This window comes from Ranitomeya imitator, chromosome 3 (assembly GCF_032444005.1).
Source record: "Ranitomeya imitator isolate aRanImi1 chromosome 3, aRanImi1.pri, whole genome shotgun sequence".
NCBI lineage: Eukaryota > Metazoa > Chordata > Amphibia > Anura > Dendrobatidae > Ranitomeya > Ranitomeya imitator.
Genome location: NC_091284.1, coordinates 248,017,815 through 248,036,760, shown reverse-complemented (window position 1 = coordinate 248,036,760; position 18,946 = coordinate 248,017,815). Strand labels below are relative to the sequence as shown.

The window sequence follows — 18,946 nt, the reverse complement described above, 5'->3', positions numbered from 1 at the left end:
CGCGGTATTTTCCGCACCATGGGCACAGCGGATTTGGTTTTCCATAGGTTTACATGGTACTGTAAACCTGATGGAAAACTGCTACGAATTCGCAGCAGCCAATCCGCTGCGGATCGGCGGCCAATCCACTGCATATCCGCAGCCAAATCCGCACCGTGTGCACATATGCCCTAGCCCTAACCCTAGCCCTAACCTTAACCCTAGTTCTAACCCTAATCCTAGTGGAAAAAAATATATATATTTTCTTTATTTTATTATTTTCCCTACCTATGGGGGTGATAAAGGGGGGGGGGGGTCATTTACTATTTTTTTTTATTTTGATCACTGTGATAGGTTATATCACAGTGATCAAAATATATACCTGGAACGAATCTGCCGGCCGGCATTTTGGAAGATGGCGGCACTCAGGGAGAAGACGGACGGACGGACACCGGGAGCCTCGGTAAGTATGAGGGGGGGAAATCGGGGCATGGGGGTGGCATCAGAGCACGGGGGTGGCATCGGAGCACGGGGGGAGCGGGCAGGAGTACGGGGGAGCAGACAGGAGGACGGAGGGGAGCGGAGCACCGGACAGAGGACCGGGGAGGAGATCGGTGGTGGTGGGGCACATCAGTGTTTCCAGCCATGGCCGATGATATTGCAGCATCGGCCATGGCTGGATTGTAATATTTCACCAGTTTTTTAGGTGAAATATTACAAATCGCTCTGATTGGCAGTTTCACTTTCAACAGCCAATCAGATCGATCGTAGCCACGGGGGGTGAAGCCACCCCCCTGGGCTGAAGTACCACTCCCCCTGTCCCTGCAGATCGGGTGAAATTGGAGTTAACCCTTTCACCCGATCTGCAGGGACACGATCCCTCCATGACGCCACATAGGCGTCACAGGTCGGATTGGCACCGACTTTCATGATGCCTACGTGGTGTCAAAGGTCGGGTAGGGGTTAAAGGCAAGGTTGCCAACTTGACATTTTATTTTTTCCAGCCAGCTTATCAATAAATCACTGACTGACAATATTTTTAATGGAAACATTACAAATCCATAATAAATAATTTTGATTATAAGTTATATACACGTGGTCATAATTGTTTGTACCCCTCGTTTATCATGATGTACAATAACAAATTTTATTGTGGTACCATGTTAGCCAGGAAAATCGATGTGAATATTTTTCTGCTCAATGATGACAGAAGTATTCTAGGAGTGATACCTTTATTGGCTAACCAGAAAATATTATTTCACAACCTTTTGAGGCAATCACTGCAATCAAACGATTCCTGTAACTGTCTGTCAATGAGACTTCTGAACCTCTCAACAGGTATTTTGGCCCACTCCTCAAGAGCAATCTGCTCCAGTTGTCTCGTATCTGAAGGTTGCCTTTTCCAGATGGCATTTTTCTTTCCAAAGATGCTCAATAGGATTTAGGTCAGGGCTCACAGAAGGCCACTTCAGAATAGTCCAATGTTTTCTTCTTAGCCATTCTTGAGTGTTTTAGCTGTGTGTTTTGGGTCATTATCCTGTTGCAAGATCCATGACCTGTGACTGAGACCAAGCTTTCTGACACTGGGCAGCACATTTCTCTCTAGGATCCCTTGATAGTTTTGAGATTTCATTGTACCCTGTACAGATTCAAGACACCCTGTACCAGATGCAGCAAAGCAGCTCCAGAACATAACAGAGCATCCTCCATGTTTCACAGTAGTGAATGTTCTTTTCTCGATATGCTTCATTTTTCGGTCTGTGAACATAGAGCTGATGTGCCTTGCCAAAAAGTTCCATTTTTATCTCATCTGGGACAAAAATGGAACTTTCATTTAGGGAAACTTCATTTAGGGAAAGCCACTGATGTGCCTAAACAGTAGAAACCCCCCACAAGTGACACCATTTTAGAAAGTAGACCCCCTAAGGAACTCATCTTGATGTGCTGTGAGCGCTTTGAACCCCCAAGTGTTTCACTACAGTTTATAACGCAGAGCCGTGAAAATAAAAATTCTTTTTTTCCCTACAAAAATTATTTTTTAGCCCCAAGTTTTGAATTTTTCCAAGGGTAACAGTTGATATTGGACCCTAAAAGTTGTTGTCCAATTTGTCCTGAGTACGCTGGTACCCCATATGTGGGGGGAACTACCGTTTGAACGCATGGCAAGACTCGGAAGCGAAGGAGCTTCATTTGGAATGCAGACTTAGATGGATTGGTCTGCAGGCGTCACATTGCGTTTGCAGAGCCCCTAATGTACTTAAACAGTAGAAACCCCCCACAAGTGTCCCCATATTGGAAACTAAACCCCCCAAGGAACTTATCTAGATGTGTTGTGAGAACTTTGAACCCCCAAGTGTTTCACTACAGTTTATAACGCAGAGCCGTGAAAATAAAAAATCTTTTTTTTTCCCACAAAAATTATATTTTTGCCCCTAGTTTTGTATTTTCCCAAGGGTAACAGGAGAAATTGGACCCCAAAAGTTATTGTTCAATGTGTCCTGAGTACGCTGATACTTCATATTTTGGGGTAAACCCCTGTTTGGGCGCACGGGAGAGCTCGGAAGGGAAGGAGCACTGTTTTACTTTTTCAACGCAGAATTGGCTGGAATTGAGATCGGACGCCATGTCGCGTTTGGAGAGCCCCTGATGTGCCCAAACAGTGGAAGCCCCCCAATTATAACTGAAACCCTAATCCAAACACACCCCTAACCCTATTCCCAATGGTAACCCTAACCACACCCCTAACCCTGACACACCCCCAAACATAATCCCAACCCTATTCCCAACCGTAAATGTGATCCAAACCCTAACCCTAACTTTAGCCCCAACCCTAACTGTAGCCTTAACCCTAGCCCCAACCCTAACCCTAACCCTAACCCCAACCCTAGCCCTAACCCTAGCCCTAACCCTAGCCTTAACCCTAATGGGAAAATGGAAACAAATACATTTGTTTAAATTTTTAAATTTTTCCCTAACTAAGGGGGTGATGAAGGGGGGTTTGATTTACTTTTATAGCGTTTTTTTTTAGCGGATTTTTATGATTGGCAGCCATCACACACTGAAAGACGCTCTTTATTGCAAAAAATATTTTTTGCGTTACCCCTTTTTGAGAGCTATAATTTTTCCATGTTTGGGTCCACAGAGTCATGTGAGGTCTTGTTTTTTGCGGGACGAGTTGACGTTTTTATTGGTAACATTTTCGGGCACGTGACATTTTTTGATCGCTTTTTGTTCTGATTTTTGTGAGGCACCGTTCCGCGTTTGGTAAAATGGATAAAGCACTTTTATTCTTCGGGTCAGTACAATTACAGCGATACCTCATTTATATCATTCTTTTATACGATAAAAACTATTTTATAGAAAAAATAATTATTTTTGCATCGCTTTATTCTGAGGACTATAACTTTTTTATTTTTTCTTTGATGATGCTGTATGGTGGCTCGTTTTTTGTGGGACAAGATGATGTTTTCAGCGGTACCATGGTTATTTATATCCATCTTTTTGATCGCACGTTATTCAACTTTTTGTTTGGCGGTATGATAATAAAGTGTTGTTTTTTGCCTCGCTTTTTTATTTTATTTTACGGTGTTCACTGAAGGGGTTGACTAGTGGGACAGTTTTATAGGTCGGGTCGTTACGGACGCGGTGATACTAAATATGTGTACTTTTATTGTTTTTTTTTTATTTAGATAAAGAAATGTACTTATAGGAACAATATATATATATTTTTTATATATATATATATATATATATATATATATATATATATATTTAGGATTTAAAAAAATTTTTTTTACACATGTGAATTTTTTTTTTACACTATAACATTGCCCCAGGGGGGGCATCATGCTATAGGGTAAGACCGCTGATCTGACACACTGCTGTGCACTGTGTCAGATCAGCGATCTGACGTGCACTCCTGCAGGCTTATCAGTGCTTGCTCTAAGCAGGCGCTGGTAAGCCACCTCCCTGCAGGACCCGCATGCAGACCCGCGGCCATTTTGGATCCGGGCCTGCTGCAGGGAGGAGGAGGTAAGAGACCCTCGCAGCAACGTGATCACATCGCGTTGCTCCGGGGGTCTCAGGGAAACACGCAGGGAGCCCCTCCCTGCGCAATGCTTCCCTATGCCGTCAGAACCCTGCGATCATGTTTGATTGCAGTGTGCCGGGGGTGGTCCGTGACTGCTCCTGGCGCATAGTGCCGGATGTCAGCTGCAATAGTCAGTTGACACCCGGCCGCAATCAGCCGCGCCCCCCCCGTGAGCACGGCCGATTGCTATGACGTACTATCCTGTCGGTGGACATACGGGCCCACCCCACCTCGACAGGATAGTACGTCTAATGTCAGAAAGGGGTTAATGGTGCTGCGCCCCAGGGTCCTGGTCGTTGCAGTAATGTCATTTTTCCCCCAGAGGGAGTGATGTTACATCTGAGGGCAATGAAGGAGATCACCTTACCAGGTATCACAAACCACACAACACACTTCACACTCCAGGCCGCCAGGGGGAGCCATGCTTCTATCTATTAGGGCACTCCTCACAATTAGGTAAAACTGGTAATCTGGACAGAAAGTTAGGCAGAACAGAGGAGATGCAGACTGAAGCTGAAGCTGGCTGGAGTGAGAGGGAGCCAGATGCAGACTGAGGTCTGCGGAGAACGAGGGTTTACGGAGCTGCGCCTGCCCTTCAGTAAAGGTAAAGAGACTGCAACCTTGTGTGCTCGTTATTCACTGCGCCTCACACCATCCACCATCTACACTCTGGGAAGCCCTGGGGACATACTTCACCTGTGGGAAGGTATACCATCTAGCTGCCATAACATCACCCCAGCGGACCCCTAAGCAGCATTGGTCATCCTGACCGAATACCACAGGTGGCGTTACGAACACTATCCCTTTAAAGACCTTTCCCCCATTTATTAACGGATGTCCCCTAGGGCCATGGACCGGGTCAGCCACCGTGACATCCCTGACGAGAACCGAAGGCCCAGCTCCAAGTACCCCATTGCCCTACATGGGGGGGCGATCCAAGATTGGCGTCACGAACATGATCTACTTAAGCCTGAAAAATCGGGTCATGTGCGCCCAAGAACTGTGCCAGAATCGTATTTGAACTGTTTGTGCTTAAAGACTGTGTAGTGCCATTTACCACCAAAATTCCCGCCAAAACCGCCACAATTACAGCACCATGTGGCGTGCAGGAGGAGTGGGGCGTGTCATCGTGGGCGTAGCCTGGAAAAATGGCGCGAAAGTGGAGCCAGCCCCTCACAGATACTACTATGTCCGGGAGATATGCCCATCAACCAGAAAGGTCCGCCTCCTGGTCTGGGATGGTGGAGGACGAAGAAGGAACCACCCTCTGGAAGAGGAAGGGCAGGAACGACTGGACGCCTCGAGGCAGAACCTGGTTGGCAACATGGTGAGTGAAGGTCACCCGGAAGAGGGGAAGAAAAGCCACAGCTGTCCCGGCCAATGGGAACAGCGCAAGACTCTACCAGGCTGCACGAACCAGGAGGTTCTCGGAGCGGAAGTGGAGTCGCTGTGTCGTTAGCTCCGGAGCCTGTGCCAACGCGCAACCGCTGTCAGCGAGGAGCAGTGGTGCAGTCAGCTGTCCGAACCCCAGCCTGCACAGGAGGAGACCGGCAACGGAGACGCCTCGGAAGCAGGTAACGACATCGGTCCTGCCCCTGTAGTTGAAGAGCCCCTGCTAGTGGCCATAGACTCACCCCCACCACCACCACCCGGCCGGGTGTGTAGCCGCATAGAATGCGAGAAGCCCTGGGAGACTTTAAAGACCTCTGACGTCCCACTGCAACCCACCAAGCAGATTGTGAATGTCCAGGGAGAGTGGGTGACATTCAAGTGGACCCATACCACCACCGACCTGATCGGGTTCCCTGGGGAGGCTCAACGGGAAGGAGAAAGCATACAGGTCGTTTCCCAGCAGGATTACTGCCAGCAGCTACTCCGACAGCAGGAAGAGTGGGCTAGGAAGAAAGAACTCAGACGTCAGGCCGACCGCGAGAGAGACCTGCAGGCCAAAGCTCAGGCTAGGCAGACAAGTCAGGAGGATTGTGGTCCCCAGCGTTACGGGACAGTCGTGACCTTCCACTTACAAGGAGGTTGGGGCTTTATTAAGGAGCCCGGCCTCTACCCTGAGTTATTTGTAAACTGGAGGGATGTGGAGGCGTACCTCATGGAGGGTCACCGAGGCCGGGATCTGTACCCTCGTGATCGTGTTAGATATATGCGCCATTGGGGAGACAAAGGTTGGTACGCCCTCCATGTCCGCAAATATAAACTGGAAACCACCGCATCGCCACCTCACGGCCCTGATCGAGCACCCAGAGAATCTCTGCAAGTTCCACCCGAACAGGTGACCCCTGCACCAGTCCCCATGTGCTCCAAGTGCACCGAAACAACTGTGGCGTGGAGAACTGTAAGCACACAGACTCCCATCAGGAATGCAGATGCACTCTACGTAATACCAGGTAGTCGCCCGTATCCAGCAGGACTACCCCCGCCGGTACTACTGCCAGAACTGCAATAAAGCCTCGGAACACTGGCTGATTGTAAATAGTTCTTAAAAACATTTCCTTTTTTTCTGCTTTAAAACCCGACAAGGGTTATTCCTTAAAGCGGTCCCGCCTTAAAGGGATCCTCAGTTTTGCACAAGTTTCATCATTGTTTCAAAAGAACTGTGGAATCATGAACTGTGCATGATCACAAACTGCCTGTATATAGTTTGCACCTTCTTAAAGGTGCTCTCTACTGGTTTTACAAGAAGAGCTTTTCGAAGAGACTGTTCCTGATGACATCGTGAAAGTTTTTGCTGTTTTAAAGTTGATAATTGACTTGAATATTGATACTGTGCACCACCTCATTGAAAAGACTTGAGTTTACTCCTAATGGGGATGTTCGTTTGTTGCACTTTCCTTTCAGTGATAATGTTTGAAAGTATTGAGTAGTTAGATAGTAATAATGTTTACATAGTTGATAGTATGTAGCCAAGAATAGGAAATGTTAAAGTGATGTACTTTGAATAAAATTGAAGTTAAGTTAAATGATAAGTTGAATAAATTAAAAGGGAAATGCAGTAGGCCCGTGGGGGTAGACAGATAGTCCTGCATCTGAAGAAGAATAACGAAAATGTTGATTTGCATTTTGAGTTTTTTTATAGTATACCCTTAGAGAGTACTTGCATTAAGTAGATAGTATACCTGTATGGGTAATTGTGTTTCATAGTTGTATAATAATTGTTTTAGTAGCGCACGCAATGTAACTATGTTCTTGTTTGTAACGTTCAAGTGTTCTCACCTCCCATAAAGGGAAGCAACAGTTAAATTAATTAAACTGGTCGTTGCAGTAATGTCATTCTTCCACCAGGGGGAGTGATGTTACATCTGAGGGCAATGAAGGAAATCACCTTACCAGGTATCACAAACCACACAACACACTTCACACTCCAGGCCGCCAGGGGGAGCCATGCTTCTATCTATTAGGGCACTCCTCACAATTAGGTAAAACTGGTAGTCTGGACAGAAAGTTAGGCAGAACAGAGGAGATGCAGACTGAAGCTGAAGCTGGCTGGAGTGAGAGGGAGCCAGATGCAGACTGAGGCCTGCGGAGAACGAGAGTTTACGGAGCTGCGCCTGCCCCACGTGCGGCAGCATCCTAAGAATGGACACGAGGGGAATTGAGTTGCTGAGTGTGAGAAACGAAGTTATAGCAAAGGAAAAGAATATCAGAGGGAGACCAGCCAGGAGCAGGCTGCTTCATTCTGAAACGCAGAAGCTGGTAGCCAGAACACCGAGGGAGTAAGGATCTCTATGCTTTACTTCAGAGACTGGCAGGACAGTTGATTCCATGTTGGCTGCCCGACCTTATTCCCAGGAGGCACGGTGGCAACTTGTGGGGTGTCGTAGGGTCCCTGTAAAAAGCCTCAGGCCATCAGTCATACGGGTTTGTCCTATCCTATCCATCAGGGGGACAGAGAGAAAGAGACATTACATCTACGATAGTTGTGAGGACCTCACCGAGAAATTCAGCAGGGAGGAACTACAACACTCAGGCGCTAGAGGAAGGCTACTGATTTCCACCTGGATAAGGGGGACTCTGGAATTGCCTTCAGACCGGCCGGACTCTGCCTGCCCTGTGATCTGGTGCTCTGGACTGTGGACACTGAAGCCTTCAGTAAAGGTAAAGAGACTGCAACCTTGTGTCCTCGTTATTCACTGCGCCTCACATCCACCATCTACACTCTGGGAAGCCCTGGGGACATACTTCACCTGTGGGAAGGTATACCATCTAGCTGCCATAACATCACCCCAGCGGACCCTTAAGCAGTGTCGGTCACCCTGACCAAATACCACAGGTGGCGTCACGAACACTATCCCTTTAAAGACCTTTCCCCATTTATTAACGGACGTCCCCTAGGGCCACAGACCGGGTCAGCCACCGTGACATCCCTGACGAGATCCGAAGGGCCCAGCTCCGAGTACCCCATTGCCCTATACGGGGGGCGATCCAATGGCGCTATATAAATAAATAATAATGATAATAATAATAATATTTCCCCAAGATTACTCTCATATGCATACTAGGCTTCAAGAAGTATATACAGCTCTGGCAAAAATTAATAGACCACTGCAAAATGTTCAGTTTGTCTGATTTTTATCTTTATAGGCATATTTTTGAGTAAAATGTAAATTGCTCTTTTAGTCTATAAACTTCTTACAACATGTCTCCGAATTTCCAAGCAATAAATTTTGGATTTTTTTCTGAAAAGGAGAAATGGTCAAAATAAGAAAAAACAGTGCTTTCAGATCTCAAATAATGCAAAGAAAACAAGTTCACAATAATTTAGAAACAACAATACTAATGTTTTACCTCAGGAAAAGTTCAGAAATCAATATTTTATAGAATAACCATGATTTTTAATCACAGCTTTCATGCGTCTTGGCATGCTTTCCACCAGTCTTTCTGCTTCTGGTGCAAAAATGTAAGCAGTTTTTCTTTGTTTCATGGTTTGTGACTATCCATCATCCTCTTGATTACATTCCAGAGGATTTTAATGGGGTTTAGGTCTGGAGATTGGGCTGTCCATGACAGGGTTTTGATGTGGTGGTCTCATAATGTTTGGCAGAGCTGTTTATATATATATATATATATATATATATATATATATATATATATATATATATATATATATATACACATACACATTAAAATGTTTCTTGTTAATAGTTAATACATCTCTACTGTACATAATTGTCATTACCTCTGATAATCATTGGGGAAAGAGGTGAAGTTCCAAAACATTAACCTTTCTGACCTGTAATAAATATCTTGCAGAGATTTCCTTACCTTTAAACTTTCTCCTTTCATCACTGAAAGTTCACGTTCATTTCTGGCTTCAAAGTCATAAGCGGCTTTCATTTGAATTGGCTGGAAGTGTCTGTAAAAGATAATTATGGCTCTTGTCACATGTCATGGTCATTTATTTTGGCTTAGTACTTTGTCTAAGTTCAGATTTGTACAATAGATCTGTTAGGCCAGATGGACTCCATTTGTTGGGGTTCTGTTGAGGTTTCCTCCTATTTTGCTGCAAAATTAGTGCTATATGCCAATTCGGCAAGTTTAAATCGTGATCATCACTATTACCTGAGTATTATGGATGGCAGAAATAATTGGGCATGGCACGTAGATGTGATCATAACTTGAACTGTGCAGAAATATCAAATTATTCTCTACGTTGAAAAACAAACTTCACATGCTGCCATGCCTCAGAAGGGTTTAACGTATTCACTGTCCATGATTTTACCTCTATGTCCATTAAAAAATTTGATTTACTGTACGATAATATACAAGGAAATGTTGATTTTCCCTACCGGTTGGTTTGTGATGATCTGTTGCTTTGTTGAATCTGGAGATTAAATAAACATATCTGAATATAAAATGCACAATAGCAAAAACAACTTTTCTAACTCCTTCTTGCTGTAGGGTGTAATAGTATGTCCTACGTCAGGTCCTCTTGTATTGAGCGGGCTCAAGAGCTGAGCCTGCACTATCCCTGACAGATGCTGGTTGTATTACACAGCAGGAATTTGGCTGTAAGAGCAGCTAGCTCTGATCGCAACTATTTAAATATTTAAATGGACTCTGTCAGCACAGAATTACTGTTCAAACAAAGTACAGACGCTTGGTGCAACCTTGGCATGGCCAAACAGTTCAGTGCACCCTCCCAATTACTTGGTTTCCATCTACCTCAACCCTTCTCTGGCTCTATAATGCTAAAGCTGTAAATCAAAGAAGAGAGGGAGAGGGTAGAGATAAAGAGCAAACAAGTAGTTGGGCACTTAACTGTACGGTCATGCCAAGGGTGCAGAGAGCGCTTGCACTTAGCCTGAACAGTCATTTTGTGCTGACATGCTCCCTTTAAATGCCACACTCAATTTCTTACAATAATGTTTAAATGAGTTTCTCCCATCATCCCTGCAATTTTACCACTGGGTTGTTCTGAAAGCAGGATTGCTTGCTGAAGGTGCCAATGGCTACCAAACTTGTCCACCTGTAAAGCCCAACATGAGCTGTGCTTCATAGGAGAACGAACATCACTTTGATTACAACCGCTGGCAAAAATTATGGAATCACCTGCCATAGAGGATGTTCATTCAGTTGTTTAATTTTGTAGAAAAAAAGCAGTTCACAGACATGGCACAAAACTACTACTCGAGTATAAGCTGACCCGAGTATAAGGCGAGACCCCTAATTTTGCAACAAAAACTGGGAAAACTTAATGACTCGAATATTAGCCTAGCGTGGAAAATGCAGCAGCTACCGGTAAATGTCAAAAATAAAAATAGATACCAAATAAAAGTAAAATTAATTGAGACATCAGTAGGTTAAGTGTTTTTGAATATCCATATTGAATAAGGAGCCCCATATAATGCTCCATACAGTTCATGATGGGCCCCATAAGATGCTCCATACAAAATATGCCCCATATAATGCTACATAATATTTATGATGGGCCCCATAAGATGCTCCATATTAAAATATGCCCCATATAATGCTGCACAAATGTTGATTATGGCCCCATAAGATGCTCCATATACTATTATACCCCATATAATGCTGCACAAGTGCTGATTATGGCCCCATAAGGTGCTCCATACAGATATTTGCCCCATATAATGCTACTCAAATGCTGATTATGGCCCCATAACATATTCCGTATAACAATGTGCCACATATAATGCTCCATACAGTTCTTTATGGCCCCATAAGATGCTCCATATAACAATGTGCCACATATAATGCTCCATACAGTTCTTTATGGCCTCATAGGATGCTCCATATAAAAATGTGCCACATATAATGCTCCATACAGTTCTTTATGGCCCCATAAGATGCTCCATATAAAAATGTGCCACATATAATGCTCCATACAGTTCTTTATGGCCCCATAAGAAGCTCCATATAAAAATGTGCCACATGTAATGCTGCTGCAATAAAAAAAATGACATACTCACCTCTTGTCGCTGCCCGCTGCTCCTCAGCAGTGACTGTTCGGGCAGAGGGCGGCGCGCACACTAATACGCCATCGCGCCCTCTGACCTAAACAGTCACTGCAGAGGACGCGAAAGACGGAGTGACAGTGGAACAAGGAAAGGTGAATATGAAATACTCACCTGCTCCCGGCGCGGTCCCTGGCAGCTTCTCCCGGACAGATGGTCTCCGGGCGCTGACAGCTTCTTCTTCTGTTCAGCGGTCACTGGTACCACTCATTACAGTAATGAATATGCGGCTCCACCCCTATGGGAGTGGAGTCCATATTCATTACTTTAATGAGCAAAACCACGTGACGGCTGAACAGAGGAAGAGCTGCGGGCGCCGGAGAACATGGGACATGCAGGGACCACGCCTGGAGCGCCAGGAGCAGGTGAGTATGTGACAGTCATAGCTCCCCCTCACCCGCCGACCCCCCACGCCGACCATGACACGAGTATAAGCCGAGAGGGGCACTTTCAGCCCAAAAAAATGGGCTGAAAATCTTGGCTTATACTCGAGTATATACGGTAAAGTAATTTCAAATGGCAACTTTCTGGCTTTAAGAAACACAAAAAGAAATCAAGAACAAAATATGTTACTTTTTTAACCAAGCATAGGGGAAAATTATGGAATCACTCAGTTCTGAGGAAAAAAATATGGAATCATGAAAAACATACAAACAAAAAAAACATCCCAAAACATCACTAGTATTTTGTTGCACCACCTCTGGCTTTTATAACAGCTTGCAGTCTCTGGGGCATGCACTGAATGAGTGTCAAACAGGACTCTTCATCAATCTGGCTTCAACTTTCTCTGATTGCTGTTGCCAGATCAGCTTTGCAGGTTGGAGCCTTGTCATCGACCAGTTTCTTCAACTTCCACCAAAGATTTTCAATTGAATTTAGATCCGGACTATTTGCAGGCCATGACATTGACCCTATGTGTCTTTTTTCAAGGAATGTTTTCACAGTTTTTGTTCTATGGCAGGATGCATTATCATCTTAAAAAATGATTTCATCATCCCCAAACATCCTTTCAATTGATGGGATAAGAAAAGTGTCCAAAATATCAACATAAACTTGCGCATTTATTGAAGATGTAATGACAGCCATCTCCCCAGTGCCTTTACTTGACATGCAGCCCCATATCATCAATGACTGTGGAAATTTGCATGTTCTCTTCAGGCAGTCATCTTTATAAATCTCATGTGAACGTGTTAGGAGTCGAGTTTCCTCTGCTGCACAGGGGGAATCTCGACCCGTCTCCGCTGCGGTCTTCCATTCTCCTCCAGCCGCAGTGGAGTCTGCTCAGCAGGGACGTCGATCCCAGCGTCTCGCTCAGTCTGACTCTGTGCGAAGAGTTACTGCTGCTTTTCCTGCTTCTGCCATTGAAGCCAGTGCTGGGCAGCGGCGAGTGGACGTTTCTGGATCTAAGTCCTTATTTGCACACACTGAGCATGCCCAGGGCAAGATCTCCTGTTGGAGATCGAGGGTCACATGCTCAGGTACTGCAGCACATCCCATTGGTCCTTTTGGCAGGTCCTGAAAGGGCAAAACTTCTGTAGCTGTTTCCTGTGCTGCAGCTATATAAACTGCGCATGACCGCACGGCCAAGCGCTAGTATTGTCTTGTAAATATGTGTGTGTGTTGTGAGTGAAAGTCGCTCTTTAAATAACCCTCCCTATTGAATGTCTGTTCGCGGAAGGTGTATGTTTGCTATCTAGCGCCCGACTTATCCAACAGCACGTAACACACATTACAGCTACCAGTTGCTGTGTCCGCCTGTACGGCGCCGTGCGCTTGCTCTGCGCTTTCCTGACCCAAGCCTGGGTGGTTAGTGGCATCCGTCTGTGCGGCACCGCACGCACTCTTGTGCCTTTATATTCTAATTTAGTTTCCTTACACACCCAGTTGCGGTGTTGTGCCAGCAAGTGTCTAATCGGACTTCAATCCTAGTTGGGGTTCAGTTCACTGACTACTTGCTCGCACTCTATGTGCGGTACCGCGGTCCTGTGACGCAACAGGATCGCTTCCTTCACGCAGGGTGTAGTTAACCCATGCGTGTATACTTGTAGTACCGCCATATAGTCCGTCTTACTAGCAGCAGGGTTTTTACCTGCACGGTGGACCTCGGACTGCGAACGCACCTAGTTCCATTTCATCTTGTACTTGGTGCGTTCCGCCAGTCCTAACATAATACTAGCGCCAAGGTCTGGCTAGTAAATGGCGGACGATCAGCGTTTACAGCGGTACATCCAGCAGCTGGAGGGAAGGTTGGCGGCTCTAGAGCGTTCAACCTCAGCTGTGGATGTCACTGCTGTCGCTGTTCAGGCTGCTAGCGTGGCTGCAGCTACCTTGTCCACTGCCACCCCTGTTCCGACTCTATCTCGCCTCCCGCTACCAGAGAAATTTTCTGGTGACAGTAAGTCTTGTAGGGGTTTCGTGAGTCAGTGCTCTATACATCTCGAGCTTCTGGCCTCTCGTTTCCCTACAGAGCGGGCAAAGGTGGGGTTTATCGTGTCTCTCCTGTCGGACAGGGCGTTGCAGTGGGCTACGCCGCTGTGGGAGCGTGGCGATCATGTGGTGCAGAGTGCTCCGTTATTCCTGAGCACTCTGAAACAGGTCTTTTTAGGACCTCGTGTCACCCATGATACGGCGCTCCAACTGTTGGCATTGACTCAGGGCTCGTCCTTGGTCAGCCATTTTGCCGTACACTTCCGCACCCTAGCATCTGAGCTGGAGTGGTCTAATAAAGCCCTCATTCCTATATTTTGGAGGGGGCTGGCTGACCACGTTAAGGACGCCCTGGCCACTAGGGAGATTCCCGCCACAGTGGAGGAATTAATAACAGTATCCACTCGTATTGACCTCCGTTTTCACGAGCAGAGGTTAGAGCGAGCCCAGTGTAGGCAGAGGTTTCGGCTGGCTCCCACCTTCGCCAAACCTTTAGAATTTCCAGTCCAGGCCCCTGAGTCCCATGAGCCTACGGTAGTGTCACGAGCGGGATCTAAGTCCCGGACCGCTCGTGCACTCCAGGTTTGTCATGTGTGCCAGCAGTCAGGACATTTTGCCATCAGATGTCCCCAGCGGTCGAGGAAACGTCAGCGTCTAGTGGTAGTAGGTGAAGGTACACTAGACACGGCGACGTTTGCCTCCAAATTGTCCTTTAAGGGGACAATAACATTAGGCTCATCCTCCCACTCGGTAGAGCTCTGCGTGGATTCTGGGGCGGAGGGCAATTTTATGTCTTCTGCCTTCGCCCAACGTCACGCAATACCCCTGGTTATGCTACCTCAACCAGTAACGGTACGAGTGGAGAATGGGTCGATACTGCCCTCACAGATAACACATCAGACCATCCCTTTTACCCTGTCCATGTCGCCATCCCATCAGGAGATTATATCTCTGCTCATCATTCCTGAGGGATTTGATGAGGTCCTGTTGGGGATACCTTGGCTACGGTACCACTCTCCTCACATCGAGTGGTCCTCAGGCAGAATTCTGGGATGGGGTGAATCTTGTGGGGGTAGGTGTCACCGAGAGTGCGTTCAGGTTGCTACTACAGTGGTACCCGCAGATCTATCCTCTCTCCCCAAGCAATATTGGTCTTATGCAGACGTGTTCTCCAAAAAGGCGGCGGAGACCCTTCCGCCCCATCGCCCCTATGACTGTCCTATTGATCTCTTGCCTGGTGCTGAGCCTCCCCGGGGTCGAGTCTATCCATTATCTCTCCCGGAGATGGAGGCAATGTCTCAGTACATTCAAGAGAATCTGGCAAGAGGGTTCATCAGGAAGTCGGTGTCACCTGCTGGGGCAGGGTTCTTTTTCATGCAGAAGAAGAATGGGGAACTACGTCCATGCATAGACTACAGGGGTCTTAACGCTATCACCGTTAAGAACAAGTATCCTTTGCCCTTGATATCTGAGCTTTTCGATAGGCTTCGGGGAACAAGGGTGTTTACTAAACTAGATCTGCGGGGTGCTTACAACCTGATTCGCATCCGTGAGGGGGACGAATGGAAAAAGGCGTTTAACACCAGAGATGGGCACTATGAGTATCTGGTAATGCCCTTCGGGCTCTGTAATGCCCCAGCCGTTTTCCAAGACTTTGTCAATGACATCTTCCGGGATATGCTTTCTACCTCAGTTGTAGTCTATCTGGATGATATTCTCATCTTTTCTCCAGATATTGACTCCCACCGGAGAGATGTTGGCAGAGTCTTCGACCTCCTACTGGCAAACTCTCTTTATGCAAAGTTGAAGAAGTGTACGTTTGAGCAGGAGTCTTTACCTTTCCTGGGCTATATCATCTCCGCCCAGGGATTGGCTATGGATCCTGCCAAACTACAGGCTGTGATGGACTGGCAAGAGCCCCATTCTCTTAAAGCGGTGCAGCGCTTTATGGGGTTCATAAACTATTACCGCCAGTTCATTCCCCACTTCTCAACTCTGGTAGCTCCCTTGGTAGCCCTCACCAAGAAGGGAGCGAATCCCAAATTGTGGTCGGAAGAGGTCTCCAAGGCCTTCACTTCTATTAAGTCCCACTTTGCTAGCGCTCCCATCTTACATCGTCCCGATGTGGATAAGCCATTCCTAATGGAGGTGGATGCCTCGTCCGTTGGTGCTGGAGCAGTCCTCTATCAAAAGGATGCTCAAGGTCGGAAGCATCCATGCTTCTTCTTCTCTAAGACCTTCACGCCAGCGGAGAGAAACTACTCCATCGGGGACAGGGAGTTGCTAGCAATGAAGTTGGCCTTTTCGGAGTGGAGACACCTTCTGAAAGGTGCGCGGTTTCCATTCCAAGTTTACACGGACCACAAAAATTTGGTCTATTTGCAGACAGCCCAGCGGCTAAATTCTCGCCAGGCCAGATGGTCCCTGTTCTTCTCCCGGTTCCACTTTTCCCTTCATTATCTCGCCGGGGAGAAGAATATCCGTGCTGACGCTCTCTCTCGCTCCCTTATGTCAACTGAGGAGGAGGAAGAAGAGCCTCGGCTTATTGTCCCTTCCGAAAGCCTGAGAACCGTAGCGCCGGTTTCGCTAGAGTCTGTGCCTCCGGGCAAGACTTTTGTGCCCATTAATTTGCGACCGGAGGTTCTCTCTTGGGCTCATTCGTCCAGGGTGGGTGGACACTTTGGGACAAAGAGGACATCTGAGCTACTGGCGAGGACGTACTGGTGGCCGCATATGGCCCGAGATGTCAGAGATTACGTTCTGGCGTGTGTCTCATGCGCCAAAAATAAGTCTCCTCGACAACGGCCATCTGGGTTACTCTATCCCTTGCCGGTGGCAGACAGGCCCTGGGAGATGGTCGGGATGGACTTTGTAGTGGGTTTGCCCAAGTCTCGCGGCTGTACCGTCATTTGGGTTATTTCCGATCATTTCTCGAAAATGGTGCATTTGGTGCCGCTCCCACGGTTACCTTCTGCACGGGCCTTGGCAGCGTTGTTCATAAGACACATCTTCCGCCTACACGGCATGCCAGACAAAATTGTCAGTGACCGGGGTCCCCAGTTTGCGTCTCGGTTCTGGAGAGAGCTTTGTCGTCTTCTCAGCATTGAGTTAAATCTCTCTTCCGCATATCATCCCGAGACGAATGGGTTGGTAGAGAGGGCCAACCAGACCTTGGTCACATACCTGCGACATTTTGTTTCAGCCAGGCAGGATGACTGGGCATCCTTGCTATCATGGGCAGAGTTTGCACTGAACAACGCCGTAGCCGACTCCACTGGACAAACCCCATTCCTCCTCAACTATGGTCAGCATCCACGGATACCTGTGCCTATGCCCGTGTCTTCCGCCGACTCCAGGGTGGCAGACTGGGCTGTGGAGGCGCGGGATATTTGGGACCGCACTCAGGATGCCATTCGGGCCTCTAAGGAGAGAATGAGGTCCTCCGCCGGTGCTCTTCGGCGCCCCGCTCCGACCTTTGCTCCTGGCGACTTGGTGTGGCTCTCCGCCCGTAACATCAGGCTGCGAGTTGAGTCCACTAAATTTGCTCCTCGCTACTTGGGCCCATTCAAGGTCCTCGAGCAGGTTAATCCTGTGGTCTATCGTTTGGCCCTTCCGCCACGTCTGGGTATCACCGACACCTTTCATGTGTCCCTCTTGAAACCCGTGTATATGTCCCGGTTCGTCTACGGACGATTATGAGGTGAACGCTATTTTGGGGTGCAAGGTGGTACGTGGGAAAAAATTTTATTTGGTAGACTGGAAGGGTTATGGCCCCGAGGACAGGTCCTGGGAGCCTGTTGAGCACATTCGGGCCCCGCAGCTCATTGCTGCCTTCGAACGTAGCGAGGCCCAAGGAGGGGGGGCCCTAGGAAGGGGGGTAATGTTAGGAGTCAAGTTTCCTCTGCTGCACAGGGGGAATCTCGATCCGTCTCCGCTGCGGTCTCCCATTCTCCTCCAGCCGCAGTGGAGTCTGCTCAGCAGGGACGTCGAACCCAGCGTCTCGCTCAGTCTGACTCTGTGCGAAGAGTTACTGCTGCTTTTCCTGCTTCTGCCATTGAAGCCAGTGCTGGGCAGCGGCGAGTGAACGTTTCTGGATCTAAGTCCTTATTTGCACACACTGAGCATGCCCAGGGCAAGATCTCCTGTTGGAGATCGAGGGTCACATGCTCAGGTACTGCAGCACATCCCATTGGTCCTTTTGGCAGGTCCTGAAAGGGCAAAACTTCTGTAGCTGTTTCCTGTGCTGCAGCTATATAAACTGCGCATGACCGCACGGCCATGCGCTAGTATTGTCTTGTAAATATGTGTGTGTGTTGTGAGTGAAAGTCGCTCTTTAAATAACCCTCCCTATTGAATGTCTGTTCGCGGAAGGTGTATGTTTGCTATCTAGCGCCCGACTTATCCAACAGCACGTAACACACATTACAGCTACCAGTTGCTGTGTCCGCCTGTACGGCGCCGTGCGCTTGCTCTGCGCTTTCCTGACCCAAGCCTGGGTGGTTAGTGGCGTCCGTCTGTGCGGCACCGCACGCACTCTTGTGCCTTTATATTCTAATTTAGTTTCCTTACACACCAAGTTGCAATGTTGTGCCAGCAAGTGTCTAATCGGACTTCAATCCTAGTTGGGGTTCAGTTCGCTGACTACTTGCTTGCACTCTATGTGCGGTACCGCGGTCCTGTGACGCAACAGGATCGCTTCCTTCACGCAGGGTGTAGTTAACCCGTGCGTGTATACTTGTAGTACCGCCATATAGTCCGTCTTACTAGCAGCAGGGTTTTTACCTGCACGGTGGACCTCGGACTGCGAACGCACCTAGTTCCATTTCATCTTGTACTTGGTGCGTTCCGCCAGTCCTAACAGAACGGCACCAAACAAAAGTTCCAGTATCATGACCTTGCCCAATGCAGATTCGCGATTGATCACTGAATATGACTTTTATCCAGTCATCCACAGTCCACAATT

At 47.4% G+C, this 18,946-nt stretch overlaps 1 protein-coding gene across 3 annotated transcripts in view; it reads right to left on the bottom strand.

Moving 5' to 3' along the window:
• The window catches only part of EPS8L3 (EPS8 signaling adaptor L3), a 300,349-nt gene that overhangs the window by 39,167 nt on the left and 242,236 nt on the right, over window positions 1–18,946 (bottom strand). For all 3 annotated transcript variants that reach the window (XM_069756327.1, XM_069756329.1, XM_069756328.1), the window contains exons 15-16: window positions 9,868–9,902; window positions 9,344–9,434 (exon numbers count right to left, since the gene is read on the bottom strand). In XM_069756327.1, coding sequence (XP_069612428.1) covers window positions 9,344–9,434; window positions 9,868–9,902 — 126 coding nt within the window. The remainder of the gene's footprint in view (window positions 1–9,343; window positions 9,435–9,867; window positions 9,903–18,946) is intronic.